Genomic DNA, 16,686 nt, shown 5'->3' with positions numbered 1-16,686 from the left:
CCTAAATGATCTTTTTTCCTTTATGAAAGTAAACTTCTGATGACATTTTTTGTGAATGTTTGCTATGAAAATTCCAGTGATATTTTTGGGAAGAAAATCATTCTGACTCTTGTTTCTGTTAAATAAATACTTTTAGAAAATTGCCACTATAGGGTGATGCAGTTTGTTATTCTATTAAAGTCAACACAACCAAACATTTTAATCTGCCAATGTTCCATATGGCAAAAGAACTTGTGTTGGCATTCAAAATTTTGTTAAATATTGCTGAAAATTTTCTTTTATTTAATAGTATGTGTCACAAATTGAAATGACTATATACTATAATGAAAAACACAAGGAACTGTTACATGTCAATGTTTTTATTATTGATATCCATGCCAAGGATCTGTACCTTTTCCTGTCCTTTTAACATTTAGAAAATATCAGTTATGAAACTAAAATAAATGCTATGTTACTTATGATGTGGAATCTTGTAAGATTATGACACTGTTGTGAGGTATCTAAGTGGGTTGTTTTTGTCTTTTGTGGGAATGCATTCTGTATTTGCCATTTGGTTGAATTTTCTTTTTCCTAGCTCATATAGTCTTGACAAGTGGATTATCATTTATGATTGCAGGCATGATTGGCCTATGCTGAAAAGTTTATTGTCTTTTCGTTTGAAGCAGGTATGAGGGAGGTATGAACACATCTTTTTTGTAATTCTAGTTTCAGCGATTGGCTTATTAATTTTAGAGAATCACAATTTTATATCTTAAAATGTTCTCTACTGTACACTTATGCACTGTTATTTCACCAACTCTAAGGTTTTATTCAAGAATATTGCATTTGTGATATGATAAAAGTCTGAAATTGCATTTGATTTTCATTTGGTAATTTTCACTGTTGTTGAAGGTTTTGACAGAATACTACGAGTCTCACATAGCTGGTGACATTGGTTCACGCCAAAATCTCATATCAGGGGAAACATATCCAGATTTGGTTAAAAGGCTAGATCAAGGTAATGCATATGGGTCAGTTGGTTTCTCCTTTTGCAATAACAGAGAATTAGGAGCAACATTACACTATCTCTGTTATGTACTGAAATTAGTGTTATAGCTAATAAAGATATTTAAGTGACTGAGAATATTGGTGTTATAGCTAATAAAGATATCAAGTGACCACTTATGGTACCCTTCCATATGATGTTGTAGAATGTATGTGTGAACATTGTAACAGTGGCAATATTTATCTGGTAACACACTACTCAGTTTACCTCAGAATATTGGATGGCATCAGAGTCCATAATTGCTTCTGCTGGAAACATCTCTTCATTTTTTCACTGTCAAGTCATTCCACTGTGTTTTAATTATCATTCTTGAATTTTTATATTTTGCTTGTACCATTTTGTTAACTTGCTGTTTTCTGTTATATTTCCTTCTATGGCTCTGTTATGAACATAATATAAGTAATAGTTAATAAATAATTAGCATATTGAAGAGACATGTCCTAAAGGACATGGCTATTTGTGAAGGGACACCTTGTCTAGTATATATATTAACTATTACTTATAAGTTATACCATATCATATATGATATATGATATATATCATATCTCTTGTACATTCAATATTCCTATGTATAATATATTACTTGTCCTATAATAGATATTTACAGATTTCAGATATTCTGATTACCGAATATTCCGTTGAGTACGAACTTTGTTTGTTACATATTTCCTATTTCTTTCATTGGTGTTGTTGACTATGTGTGTTAGCATCCTCATTTTCCCCGTTTAGTAGAACCTCATACTATTCTTTTTTGTTTTTGTTTTTGGTCAAGTAAAAGTGGAGCCTTCTATTAACCGCAAGAAAAATTACATATATTACATGTCTTTACAAGTGTAAATACCAACAAGGGCTAACTTGATGAAGATTAACCCGAAACAACTCGAAACAATCCCAAAACCTTATACCTAAATGTTACATCTAAACCTCCGCCCTTTATCCAACCCGATGGCCATTTCATAAGACCCCCAGTGATCCAACGGTCGTTAAAGAAATTGATTCGGAGATATGTGCGACCTTTACCAGCTTTACGGAGCCGACAGGGTAAATAAACTGTCAATGTATAAAACTTCGGGTCCATTCTTGGACTTAACCTCCTCCCATGTTGAAACCCGATATCCTTTCAATCTAGGTCTCATAAGATCCGACAGTCACAGACACTATCGCCTCGGCAACATGCGCCCCTTTTACCCGGTTCATGGATCTGATAAGGATTATGAACCATTGGTTTATAAATGTTCGGGTCCGGTCTGAGACTTAACCTTTGATGACGTTTAGAACCCAATATCCATACGATTAGGTCCCTGTTGATCTGATGTTCCTTCGAGATATCGGATCGGAAACTTGCATGGTCTTTACCCTCTTTACGAACCCGATGAAGATTATGAATCGTTGATCTAAAAATCTTCGGGTCCGCTTGAATAGTTAACCTTTGATTTCTTTCCCACCCGATAGCCATTCGATGGCGAAGGCTATCAAGATCTGTGGTCGGTGACCTGCTAAGAAGCCTGCTGTTTACCAAGTGCCCCTCCCTTGTAGAAAGCTCTTTGTTACACATTTTGAGGGATCAACGGTTAAGAAAGCCTTTCGCTTCCGTTTACCCCTGCTTCCACTAGTCTTCTTTTTGTTCATTCCTAATAGTTTGGAAGTTCTCCATGTCTTTGGCTGCTTGTCTTTGACAATCCTCACGCAATTTTCTCGAGGGTGTTGAATCCCAAGCATACCTGCTGTAACTTTCCTTGCATAACACTCCATTCACCAGACGATCAGCTAGCATATTGGCTTTTCTTCACACATGAACGAAGCTAACCGTTCTCAGGGTTTGTAGGTGGGTATGAATGCACTGAAAGACCTGCAAAAGCCGCCAATGTTTTGAAACTTTTCCTAGTGCTTTTCCATTACATATCTTCTTGGCCACATTAATAATCAATTCAGAGTCTGCTTCAATGATGGCATTATGTAAATTTGACTCGATCAGTATTTCTAGGCACTGCTCTAAGTCCATGAGCTCTGCCGTGTTATTAGTGGCAGTCCCCAAATGACTGTGAAAGATATCCTTAATGCACCCCTGCTCATCTCTGATGACCCGTCCAAAACCAACCATCCCTGGGTTAACTTTAGAGGCTCCATCTATATTGAATTTCAAGAAACCATGAGGAGGAGGTTGCCAGAAGTCTTTACCAGCATTTATCTGGCTCACACCCATGTTTATGCTCCGGGGAACTAGTGAATGGAGACCCAAATGTAGCAGTATATGAGCGTCCTGGGGAAGAGTAGGGTGCTTAGGAGGTCTCCCTAAAAGGGCTCCAACAATGTCTTTGAGTTGTCTTAATATTTGTGCAATAATGTTCTGGGTTGAGCCAGTTTTATTCTTGAAAATCCTGCCATTGCGTTCTTTCCAGACATCCCAGATTAAGAAGCCTGGAACCAGAGTCCAAGCTTTGTTGATGATTTCATTGCCTGAGAAGTCTTTTCTCCAATTCTTCAAAGTGTTGGTAATACTGAGTCTGTCCCTGTCAGTCTGCCTGAAGATTGAGGCCACCCAATCCCACAAGGTAGAGGTGAAAGGGCAGAGGTTGAGTAAGTGTTCCATCGTCTCCTCTTGTGAACCACATAGATGGCATTTGGATGGGCCAACAAAACCCCTTTTCAGAAGATTTTCCCAAGTTAGAATTTTCTTTTGTTGAACCAACCACATAAACAACTTTATTTTCATCCAATGTTGGTGCTGCCAAAGGTCCTTCCATACCTTATCAGGGTTTTGATAATCAAACCCTAGGGCTATTCGTTTAGCTTCTTTGAGGTTAAAGTTACCTTCTGTGTTTCTTCCCCATCTCAGTTGGTCAGACGAGGATGATACCAAAATCTTCCTCTGTTCCAAGTCTCGAGCAAGAGAGCCTGCCTGAGCTTTCAAAGGGCTCTCTTCACTGTAGCCCAGATCCTTCCATATTCTCCATTTACCATTGTTCCTTGCCTGATCCTAGAAGTCACTTACCATGCATAAGCCTTTGTTGTCAGTGTCATTCTTGAGAGCGGTTAGTTCTTCCCTAAACAAGTTTGGTTCCTACTGCCAGTTGTCCTCCCAGAATCTTTCCAGGTTCCCAGCTCGGATCTCCCAGAAGCTATGCTGCTGGACAATGGCTCTGTTTTCCCAAGCAAGATTCCAAATGTGGGAGCCCTTGATAAGCCCGGACATTCAGATATGATCCCTCTCCTGCCAATTATTTGCATATTTTTGTTTCCAAACCTTGGCCCAAGGGGTTGCAGATTCCCTAAGCCACCTCCACCAAAATTTTGCACCCGAAATTCTGCTGAGGGTTTCAGGGTCATGAAGCCCCAAACCACCATGGGCCCTAGGTTTGCAGATCTTGTCCCAAGCTACCAAAGCCCATTTCTTTTTCTCTTCCCCTTTGCCCCAAAGAAAATCTCTTTGAATATTCCTGATCTGTTGCATAACTCCTATAGGAGCAGGAAGAGCTGATATCATAAAAATGGGTATGGCCTGCAGGACATCCTTTGTAAGCACAAGGCGCCCTACCAAATTCAAAGATCTGCATGTCCATTTCCTGATCCTATCTTGAAGTTTGTTAATTACCGGCTCCCACACTCCCCTACTTAGAGGTTTGTCCGTAAGAGGGATTCCAAGGTACTTAGAAGGTAACTGATCCCTTTGAAACCCTAGAATTCTGGTGAGGTTTCTCTAAATAGCAGTGTCAGTGTTAAAAAAGAAAACTTTTGATTTGTCAAGGCTTACCTCTGTACCAGTAGCCATAACAAAGTCGTTCAAGATTTGTTTAAAAGCTTTGGCTTCCTTGACCGTGGGAATGCCCTGCAGCATAGTATCATCCACAAATTGTTGGTGAGTTGAAGTAGCTCCATCTATGGTAAGTTTCAGTCCCTAGATTCTTCCTTCAGCACTTGTACTTTTTATCGCTCTGCCTAGCCCTTCCATCATGAGCACAAAGAGGAAGGGGGAGAGTGGATCTCCTTGTCTGAGACCCCTAGAAGGCATAAAGGTTCTTGAGGGTGAGCCATTAAGTAGGATTGAAAAACTAGCCGTGGATGCCAGGGCCATAACCCATCTAATCCAGTTGTGGTCGAAACCATAAGCTCTCAGCACTGCCCTGATGTAAGACCAGCTTAGCTTGTCATAAGCTTTCGCTAGGTCAAGCTGTATGATCATACTAGCTTGCTTATTGCTCTTAAGAGAGTGTACCACCTCATGAGCTTGTATGATGTTATTGAGAATCTGTCTTCCTTTCACATAACCAGTTTGCTCCTTTGAGACAAGCGCTGGAAGAAGGGGCTTGAGTCTATTAGCGATCACTTTGGAAATAATCTTGTACAACACATTACATAAAGCTATGGCTCTGAATCTGTCCGGTGTCATAGCTTTTTCTTTCTTTGGAATCAAAGCTATGAAAGAGGCATTGAGAGCCTTCAAAACCGTTCTGGATCTTCTGGAGTCTTCCACTACATCAAGGATGTCTTGTTTGCCTGTTTTCCAACATGCTTTGAAGAAGTCCACATTGAATCCATCCGCACCAGGAGCTTTCCCATTTTGCTTCTCATTGATAACATCACTGACCTCATCTCCAGACACTAGCCTATTAAGATTGTGATTGTCTTCCCTTGTTACAATCTTGGGAATGTACTTTGTGAAATTGTTAATGAACCATGACTTGTCTAAGAAAGGCTCCTTTGCAATGCTAAGGAAGTGTTGTAGTAGGACAAATTCCATTTCTTTGTGGGAGACAAGCTCTTTCCCTTGAAAATCTCCGAGTTTTGAAATTCTGTTATTTGACTTGTGATCCAAAGTTGATTTATGGAAAAACTTTGTGTTGCTTTCCCCTTCTCTAATCCACTGCATTCTCGATTTCTGCCTCTAGAATATCTCCTCTTGGATGCACCTATCTTCCCATTCCTTTTGAAGAGAATCAGCTTGAGTTCTTCTTTCCTTGGTAAAACCATTTGTGATTATGATTTGATTAATCCCCTAGAGTTTCTGTTCAACTTCTCTTTTGGCTTTAAAAATATTACCAAACTCTTTCTTGTTCCAATCTTTGAGTCTGGATTTGATGTGTTTAAGTCTTTGTTGCAACATGAACATTTTAGTGCCTTGAATGGGAAAATCTTCCATCCACCATTTGTCAATACTGCTGGTGAAGTTAGGGTGAGAGATCCAGACATTTTCAAACCTGAAAGGTCTGTTCCTCGGTGTACCCATAAAAGCGTCTTCAAGTTGGACAGGCCAATGGTCCGAGCCTCCAAAGGGAAGGATTAGAGCTGACATGTCAAGGCCTGTGAGAAGGAGGTCCTCTGAGATTATGAATCTATCTAGTTTAGAGGCAACTTGAGAAGCCCCTCCTCTCTTGTTGTTCCAAGTGAAAGTGCCATTTATTGTTTCAGCGTCCATTAGTCTCATTTTATTTATGAAGTTCTGGAAGGCAATGGAGTCTCTGCCTAGTGTTCTGGTGCCACCTTTTTTCTCTGTAAGAGATTTGATCATATTGAAATCCCTTGCCAGAGTCTAGGGCATATCAGGATATCCCTATCTCAGCTCCTCAAGGGAGGTGAGAAGCTTGAGTTTGTCTTCTAGTTTTTGAGGACCATAGACATTTGTAATCATGTAAGTCTCCCTATCACCCAAAGGTTGAATCACCAACGATAGATAGTTCCTGGATGCTTCCGCATCCAGGATTCCAAGTTTTTGGGGATCCTAAAGCATAAGAATCCCTCCTGCCGAGTTACCTGCCTTAACCTCTAGATACTCATACTTGCTTAACCATTTGCTATGTATTCTCTGATCTTGTCCATCGAACACTTAGTTTCCTGAATAAAAACCATATCTGGTTTTTCTTCTTTTATTCTACTGCTAAGATTTCTTTGTTTCCTTTTACTTCCTAGGCCCCTAATGTTCCAGGTTGTAAGCTTCATTAAGAAAGGTTTGTAAAGGTGTAGCTGGTGCGATCTCTCATCTTATCGGAGTTAATCATGAGTTTTCCACATTCAGTCAGCAGCTCATTATGTCTTTTTCTTCCTCTTTTCCTACCCGGATTCTTGGAAGAGTGCCCCGATGTTTCCTCCATTGTTTTCATCCCTCTATTCTTCTGGCTGTCATGGTTTCTTTTGACTCTAGAGCCCTTCTATTGGGATCTCCAGAGGAAGCGCTGTTGAACCCTGTCAAACTCCTCCTTTGGCAGGGAGTTGTTAATACCCTGCTCCAGAAGATTTTCTAGATCTAAGTTTTCACTCTCAAGAATCTCCTGCAGTTCATGGTCCTCTGTTCCCGCCTCACTTGGGGTCATCTCATGGTCCCTTCTGAGCTCCACAGTGCTCGGTAGATCATCCTTTTGCTGGTTGTTCTTTGGTATATCCTCCACGCTAGCATCCCTATCCTTCTCATTGGTATTAGTTTGCGATTCCTGGTTTGCCCCGTTGTTTCCAACTTCTTCTTCTAAGATTTTGAAACTATTGTGGCTCGGTTGCCCGTCCTTGTTGATTTTCTTTTGGTACCGCTTTCCTCCTTTCCCTTTGCCCCCCACCTTAGTGAAACCCTTGGGATCTTTGCTTGTGGTGGTTTTTGTGTTGCTCTCCAGTTTGTTTGATGGGAAGTCTCTGTATAGGTGCCTGTGTTCATGGCACTTACGACACCTGAATGGGACATGTTCATAGTCCACCACATGCACCCATTCTTCATCATACACTTCTAAAATGATCTCGTCCGGAAGTGCCCCAGATAAGTCCATTTCCACACAAATCCGGGCGAATGAAGTGTATTTACCTCTTAGAGTCGCATCTGATATTTTTATAAAATGCCCTAGTTTATTGCCGATAGCCTTTAGAGACTCCGACAACCAATAATCTAAAGGAAGGGAGTATAGTCTTATCCATACCGGTACTGAAGTGAACGTTTCTTGTTCTGGGACAAAATTCATCACCCATGGTCGCATGTAAAGGCCTGCAACAGCGTAAAAATAGGGTCCTCCCTCGAACACTCTGTCTTTATCTTCTAAGCTCGTGAACACCACCGTAAAGAAGCCCTTGGATCCAAGGTGAAGGTTTATTTCCCCCTTTGGTTTCCAATGGTTCCTTATCCATGCGTGTAAGGCCTTCTCCGTTGGCCAAATCCCCATAAATTTGCATATAATCGCATGTTCCGCCATGTGTTCTCTGTGCACCTGTAGCGTTAGGTCACTTAAAACGACCCGAGGAATAATGGTTGACTTGGGTTTACAGACCCCTATCGCACTCATAGGTGCAGCTTTCTGACTGCTACCCTCTTTCCTCTTCTCCCTGCTATCTTCCTCATGATTTTCTTTCTGTCCGTGAGGTTTGATATTTCCTGTGTTAATATCCTCAGTTATCACCTTCGGTGGTTTCTTGAAGCAATGCAGACCAGTTCCCTTGCTTTTGTTCGTGGCTATTTGACTGTAGGAGGGAGCAAAACTCCCTCCTCCACGACCCGCCATGGTTACTAGTGCCAAACCCTAACTCAAGCCCTAGTTCAGATTATAGAGCGAAGGTTGAGGTGATATGTGTGAAGGCGAAGGTTCGGCTATGGGATCATTTCTAGAACCTCATATTATTCACTAGCATATTTGTTTCCAATTTAAATTTCCACTAGACCATTCTGTATTGTATCACTACTTTTTAAATTGATCTATTCTACTTCCAGTTTGGTTTGCACACATTTCATTTGTCCAATTGTTCTTTCCTGTCATCCATCTTTCTCTTACATTGTTTCCTGTCTCTGTTTTTAGTGATGTCCACCATCAGAACTCTTGCACCCATTCTGTAGTTTGGATGTGTTAATAGAGGCAAAAAAGGAATTGTCTGTGTCCATGTTTGCTTGTTTGCTTATCTTTTATTGTCGTTGGAGACCTGCTAGGTCTATAGTGCCACTTTTTCTTAAAATTAAATTGAGTATTGAATTAATTGGCCATGTTAACATGGTGAGTGTTGAAACTGCTTTTATTAACCATTTGACCACACCTTGGGGGTATGAATGAACAACATTATGCTGTTTCAACAACTGTATTTTAGCAATATTTTTCGTTTTAGGTGTGCCTGTTTCAATCGTTATAGTTGGCAACCATGCATGTTTAGCGCCCATCTTGTAGCTCTCATCCCATCCTTGCATTTTTGGCCTCTCAATTTTATCATAATTCAAAGAGCACCATATAATTATAGGTAAGTGTTTATTTATTGATGTTTGACATTAGGTCATAAAAGTTAGGACATTAGGTCCATTTCTTGTAGCCAGTCTTACTAAGATTAATGAATTCTTGACATTTTCTAAGTAGTCTTGTGACACTTTGCTCAGAAACACATTTTTTTTGGGAAAAAACAATCTTGAAATGTTTATCTATAAAAGGATAGATTATAAAAATTCAATTTGGATGCCAAAATGCAAACATACAATAGATTTAACTAACATATGAAGAAGATGAGAGTTGAATAAGATATGAGTAGATGAAGTGTCAAAGATATTAGGCAATTCACTGCTATTATGCAACAAATACAACCAGTAGAAGGTATCTTTAAGATTTGTTGAATTTAGTATTGATTGGGGAAATTGCTTCTAAATATGTTGTGAAGAAAGGATTAAGGAAGAAGCCATTCTAAGTAGTAACATTTGGGAAAGTGATGGTAATGTGTAAACATGTTGAACCCAAATTTTGATTACATAATTAATGTTAACACCATTTAGATTGTGTTTGTCTAAAAGGGTGTGGGCCATTGAAAGGAAGGAATTAGATGCACATCCAGTAATGTGAATGGAAATTTGAATTTTGAAGCTAAATATGAATGACAACTTGAATTTTGAAGCTGTAGGTTCTAATTGGTTGCAAAAAGCAAATGTGGTGCCACCTTTTCTATGTAATAAGATGATATTTTTATCATATACTCTTTGAATTAAGGGGAGATAGTGACAACGAAGTAATTGGCTTCCATTTAGTAATTCTAAAGTTGAACCCAAATACAAAAGAAATGAGGAAATTTCGAGAATAAATGGGGACTTGCATTATAGAAGAAGGAAACTTTGAAACTAGTATAATTGATGAGGGTAGGACATCTATTACTGTTGTAGAATTTCTATGGACCCCATTATGGTTGGGACTTTGTTTCTTAAGAATAATCGGGATCTCCTTGACCTTCCCTTAGATGGAGCTTGGCTTGGGTTTGACTCTACTCACTTCCTTCGATTTAGGTGTACGATTGATCGACTTCAAATCCTCATAGCTAAATTAAGCTATACTGTCTCTTCCCAATAAAATCTTCGTTGATTAAGATCTCACTAGATCATAGTTTTAGGAGCTTAAATGGTCTAGAAAACTAGTTACAACAACACACAAGGTAGGGGGATGGGTAGTCATTCAAAAACTTTAGAGCAATTATTTAGGATTCTTTTCCACTCGGGTGGGTATCCTATCGTAGAGTATCCAAATGGCAGGCTTGACGAGAGAGGGGATAGGGTGCACACATCTCCATTAACATTTGGAATGACGACGAGTCTTTTTGGTCATCATTGATGGGTCTCATGTACAGTGCTTTGAGGTTGTCAAATGTCCTTTTCATCACAGAGACTCATGAGAGCCTTGTTCGACCTCTCCCGAGCATAACAATGTACCACCAATATTTAGCATGTAGGCATGAGATGAGGAGCTCTGGTGTTTTTAGGGTCTCAAGCGAAGTTGCTTGTTTTTGTTACTAACTCCCTCTGGAGCAGGATATCTTTGGTGGCCATTGATGGGTTTGCTCGCTTTTTGTGGGTTCGAGTTACAGGTATCTCCTTGATCTCCATGGACATTTACATTGCAAATTGTTACTTCCCTCTAGCTCCTTCGTCATTTGCTATTCATGGCCCTGACAGGGATCTTGTTTTAGATTTGTATGTTGGTATTACCTAGTATTTTGTGGTTGGGGAAGTTATCCTTCTAGGCAACTTCATTGCCCACACTAGAGCGCTCTAGATTCCTCTTAATGACAAGCAAGAGGATGTATTTGGTGTCCAAGAGATTGATCTAGCATCAGTGGGGATTTATCGGATGTCAGGCGATGAATGAGGGCCTTTCACAGCCTATGGTCAACGCCTTCTTTAGCTAGGAGAGTCCCAATAGTTGTTTATTGTTAATGGACTCACCTCTTTCCTTGATTCACACATTTTCACATGTCACCCTCATGGTGGAGGGGTGAGTGTTGTTGATTATGTCCTTTCTACTCAGAACTTATTCCCCTTATTTTGCCACTAAACTATCTTCGCCATCCCCCTTGTGGACCACACTTTATTTCCTTCTCTCTTCAGCTTGACACCCTTGCCTCTCCTGCTAGACTCCTCTTCCCCTAGGGTCTAACCTACATTACTTTCTGTTTTGTGGAGGGTGACCCAAACACCTTTTCTAAGTGCCTTCACTAGTTGCTCCCCTTTTAGACCCAATTCTCCTCACTAGACACAACTTATGGTCAACGACTTCTATAGCTAAGAGAGTCCCAAGGGTTGTTTATTCATAATTGACTCCCCTCCTTCCCTGATTCTCACATTTCACATTTCACATTTCACATGTCACCCTCATGGTGGAGGTATGAGTGTTGTTGATTATGGCATTTCTACTCAGAACTCACCCCCCTTCATTTTCCATTTAACTGTCTTCGCCATCCCCGTTGTGTACCACACTTTCTTTCCTTCTGTCTTTAGGTTGACACCTTCTCCTCTCCTTCTAGGCCCTTCTCCCCTTAGGGCCCACCTTGTTTACTTTCTGTTTCATGGAGGGGGACCCAAACACCTTTTTTAATCACTTTCACCAGTTGCTCACCTTTGAGACCCGATTCTCCTGAGTAGACACAACTTCTATCAAGTGCAATATCCTTTCATCCATCATTTCAAAGGCATCCTTCAAGTCCTACCCTCGCTACACTTGGCCCATTTCCACCTCCCCATAAACCAACTCTTGTCTTATAGTACTGTTGGTATTACAACAGATCTAAGACCCTCCACCGTCACGTTCGGTACACACACTCAATCATGCTCAGCCTTCCTACTCCAACATTAAAGCCTCCTATTGTTGTCTTCTCCATTTATGAAAGGACTGTTTGTCTCTTAGAGAAAACAAGACTTGTGTACCTCCTTTACTCACTCCTTGAAACATTTTTGGTCCATCGTCTTCCTTGGAACCCTTTATGATATCCTTGGAAAACCTTAGATTCAAGTTACATCTCTTCCTTCTTCAGACCAATTATTCTTAGATAAGGACATTAGAGAGGCCTTGTGGGTGATTGACAACAACAAAGTCGCAGATGAGGGTGGTTTCTAGGTAGAGTTCTTTAAACACGGTCTTCGTCCTCTAGTTCCTCTCTTCGCTGGTCTCTTTAACCATGTGGTTTGATAGGTTTTCCATTGGCATGGTTATATCACATCATTTACTCGATACACAAAGCAAGTCCTAACTCTGATCCCAATAACTACATGACGACCTTGGTGGGCCACATGTTCTTGAATCTCTATGCTACAATTCTCCACGTGAATCTCTTTGGGAGCAGTGACATCTCAAAGCTACAAGATTGGATAGAGTTTGACCTAAGCACTATACTATTGATCACATCTTACACTTAGGGCCATCATTGAGGGAGCATGTCATCTTTCTTTGAAAGTTTAGTGTTGTTTTGTAGACTTTTGAAAAGCTTTTGAATTCATCTCTAGGTAGGCTTTATTTCAAAGACTTGGAGACATTAGCATCTTAGAGGCCCTTTATGGTTAGCCATCATGCATCTATAATAGTTGATGCGTGGTCACTTGCACATAACATATGGCCTATTAGATTTCATCCAGAGTACTATTGGGGTTAAGCAAGGTTTCTCCCTGCCGCCACATTATTTGGGATCTACACAAACGAGTTGGAGTCCTTGATTGAACACATCTAGGATGGTGATGGTTGCCACCTACACCATGTCCTGATTTCTATCCTTTTGTTTGCAACTAATGTGGTCCTTCTAGTATACTCTTTCTACAAATTGCAGTGTCAACTAGATGCCCTAGCTCTTTTCTGTGATCTTTGTTGGTTAACAGTCAACCTGGGTTTAAACCAAGGTCATGATCTTCAACGCATCAAAGAAGATTCTCTTTGGTCACTTTTCAAAGGCGAGGAGATTGAGATCACCACTACATTTACTTATTTGGGAGTTTTATTCACAAATCCTCACTTCAGTTTGGGTCATGCACTTTAGCCTTGAATCAACAAGGGCTACGGGTCCTTGGCCATTCTGGAGAGACATTGTTTTCAAAACTACTTTCAGCACATATCATTCAAGATGTCACTCGTGGACACTCTTGTTCAACCCATAGTTCTATATGCGTTTGAGGTTTGGGAACTTTGCTTACTAGAGTCTGATTCATCCTCAGTAGAGAGAGTTCAAACCATCCTTCTTCACTGCTTCATTCGATGCAAATAGACAATTCCTCAACCAATCATCCTCATAGAGTTTGGCGCTTATTTCTTTTGACTTGACGCAATGTTCTGTCTCGTCTCACTTCTAGACTGTGTTCAGAGTTTTGCTGAAACGATGCAAGGGTGTGAGAGATATCCATATTTTCCCTACTATTCGTTAGAGTCCATTGCAAGAGCTAGTCCCTCGGCTTGGCTTGGATATTGATACACCAAAATCTCAGACCGCCTTACTTTAGTTGGTATTATGTTGGATTGGCTTCCTCTAGTTAGATATTCCTTCTGTGCACAACCATCTCTTACCAACCAAACAAGAGATGAATATAATCATTCGCAAGGATATGTACATGCAATTCATACAAGTCACTTAGATAAACCCTTAGGGTGGGTTACGTTCGAAGTTGGCCTTATATGCTGAGCACTTCATGATGATGAGGGATGGACTCATTGTTCATCCCCATTATATATGCTTTGCCATTGGATGCATGCCCTTGAGTTTTTCCCCTAGGGAATTTTATAGTTGGCTCTCATTGACTATGAATTGAGGCAGACCACCAATTAGACTATATAGACAGGATTTGCTAGTTATGTCATCTTTGAGAGATTAAGTTGGAGGAGCACTTCATCTTCCATGGTCCCACTTATTATGAAATTCATGGGAGATTTCATTGCCTTTTTTTTGGGGGCGGATCCTTTCTAGTTTCTTTTAGTGTTTAGACCAGAGATGTCTAGTTCGTTACATATAGGAGGAAACCTTTAGACTTTATGCCCACACTCTTGAGCCTTCTCCTCGTTTGGATGTTGTTCAACATAATACCTCCTTTACAGTGCTTGCATTAACTAGGGGCACTAAGAGACAGTTTGATAACAACATTGCTTCTAGCTTCAGAGGGACCATTCCCCTCCTTAAAGACTTATGTTAGGAGACCAAATCTCTTACCAATAGGCAGATCAGATCATTGAGGCATCAACATTTAGTTATAGTGGCTAGGCAACACCATAGTAGATGGTACAAATCTTCGCGTATCTATTCTTTGGGGCCTCATTCTATCCCAACTTTTCTTCATTCAATCTTGGATGTTAGGAGAGTTAGACCCTGTGGACCATGAGCTAGTCCCTAGATCCTTTCGCTTTGCACATCTTCCCATTGCAACCACCCACATTTGGATTTGAGGGCTTTCTCGCATTTTCGCATATAAACTTTATGTTTTTACTTCTTTATATAGGAGATTTTTTAGTGCTCTTGCCTTGTATTAATATCATTGTACTCAACAGTCCCATTAACCTATTTTTGTGGTCATTTGTTGGACATTAATATAATTATCTTATCTTATCTATGGAGTAGAAGCTTGAACAATATTTTAGACGCTTCAGGGTTCTAAGTCCATCAATACCCCCAAGGAATTGGAATGGCTTTGAGTTTATAGGTAGTCCTTTTTAGGAGGATAACATTTGTAAATATAAGTAGTCTAATTATGAAAAACCCTCACATCTATTTGTGTTTTCTTCTATAACTATTGCAGATTAAGAAAAAATGCAATGACTTGAGAGGCATGTGGAGCATCTTCCACCTCCCGTTGCTAGCTCACCACAGTGTTTGAAATGTTAGAGTCATAAGATTGTGCCCAATTGTATGAAATGTCTTGTAGGCATTTTTTTCCTCTGATTAAAGCAGTTGTAGGAAAAAGAAATGATCTCTACTATAGGGGCGCAAAACGTTTGCGGATCCTCCACCTAATCCCAAAATGGAGCTGAAGCATGTGGGGTTTGAAGATTACTATGAAGTAGTGGCTTAGGCCCTTAATCCCTCCCAATTTGTAGACACCTCTAACTCTTTAATTGATTGGTTGACTTTGAAGAAGCAATCAAACATGATAAATGGAGATTCATATTTGGTATCCTCACAACAAATAAGCTACAAGGTTTTGTATTTCCTATAGATGGCTTCATACATGGAATTATTCATTAAAACTTTGCTGGTTTTTTTGTAATTCACAACATTTCTCTTATTCTAGTTAGGGCCATTCATATCCTTTAATAACGAACAACATATGGAGTTTAAAATATGTTTGGATGCTCATCTTCTATCATCACCTAGACAAAACATTATTGGCAACATTATGATCGATGATTTACACCACGTTCTCTTGTTCAACCTACTTAATTGCCTCTTTAACGAGGAAGATCGAATTCAGAACATCAACTCCCAATAAGAAATCAAATGATTGTTATGCTAAGCGATCACGAATGAAAGACACAAGGTTTGGAATAATCCAATTAGGATTTATATATATATATATATATATATATATATATATATATTATTTCTTTTCTCCCCATGGAAAATGCCCTTGGGGATGTTGATGATAGTAGCATCAAGAAGTGTATAGAGGTGTGGAAGTTTGTTAGAATGATGATTGCTTGTCATATTCTAGAATTATTATTTTTATGTCACGAAGGTTTTAGTTTAGATAGAGAATTTTTTAAGGAATTTAGACTTCTGTGATCCATAACATTGTTTAGATAGTCTTCGGCAAAATCACATAACAAATCTTTTGTCGACGCGTTTCGAACCAGCCAGTGTGGTTCATCGTCAGGACAAGTTGAAGAACCAATCCGGCTTAGCTGATTAAATAGAGTGTGCAGAGATTCCAACGGCTATATTGCTAACGGCTAATTTTGACCTAATGATCTTAGTCAACACTAATTTAATTATTAACATTCCTATAAATAGCAAAAACAGGTAAATAAATATATATGAATACCTAAAATTAAAATTCCTTTGATAATAATATAATATCCATATTTATTATGGTCATTATATCTCGTATAATAGTTCATATTTACCAAATAATCTATAAATACTATTTAAATGGTATTAAATTACTATTACTCTTAGAATTTAGTTACCTTAGGTAATTTCGAGTTTATATAATTATTTAATGGTCCAAGGTAAGTTAGACTTTCTTTATTTGTTCTTTAAAATATACCATTATTATTTATTATTTAAAATAATAATTTATTATTTTAAATAATAATTTAGGGTTAAATTAATAATACTCCATTATTATTTTAAATAATAAAAATATAATATATTATTTTAAATATATCATTATTAATTATTATTATTCTAATATTATTTAAATGATATTAAATTACTATTACTCTTAGGTAATTGTATGTTTATATGATTACTTAATG

General features: G+C 39.1%; 1 protein-coding gene across 1 annotated transcript in view; it reads left to right on the top strand.

Moving 5' to 3' along the window:
- Positions 1–307: 307 nt before the first annotated feature.
- The window catches only part of LOC149159600 (serine/threonine-protein phosphatase 4 regulatory subunit-like protein), a 115,377-nt gene continuing 98,998 nt past the window's right edge, over positions 308–16,686 (top strand). Inside the window, exons 1-3 of the mRNA XM_089434352.1 lie at positions 308–387; positions 617–665; positions 892–997. Of these exons, the coding sequence (XP_089290478.1) occupies positions 308–387; positions 617–665; positions 892–997 (235 nt within the window). The remainder of the gene's footprint in view (positions 388–616; positions 666–891; positions 998–16,686) is intronic.

Source organism: Pinus tabuliformis, chromosome 5_2, assembly GCF_031772625.1.
Source record: "Pinus tabuliformis cultivar Carrire ecotype Pingquan chromosome 5_2, CPIR1, whole genome shotgun sequence".
Classification (NCBI taxonomy): Eukaryota; Viridiplantae; Streptophyta; class Pinopsida; order Pinales; family Pinaceae; genus Pinus; species Pinus tabuliformis.
This window is presented reverse-complemented; position numbering and strand designations above follow the sequence as displayed.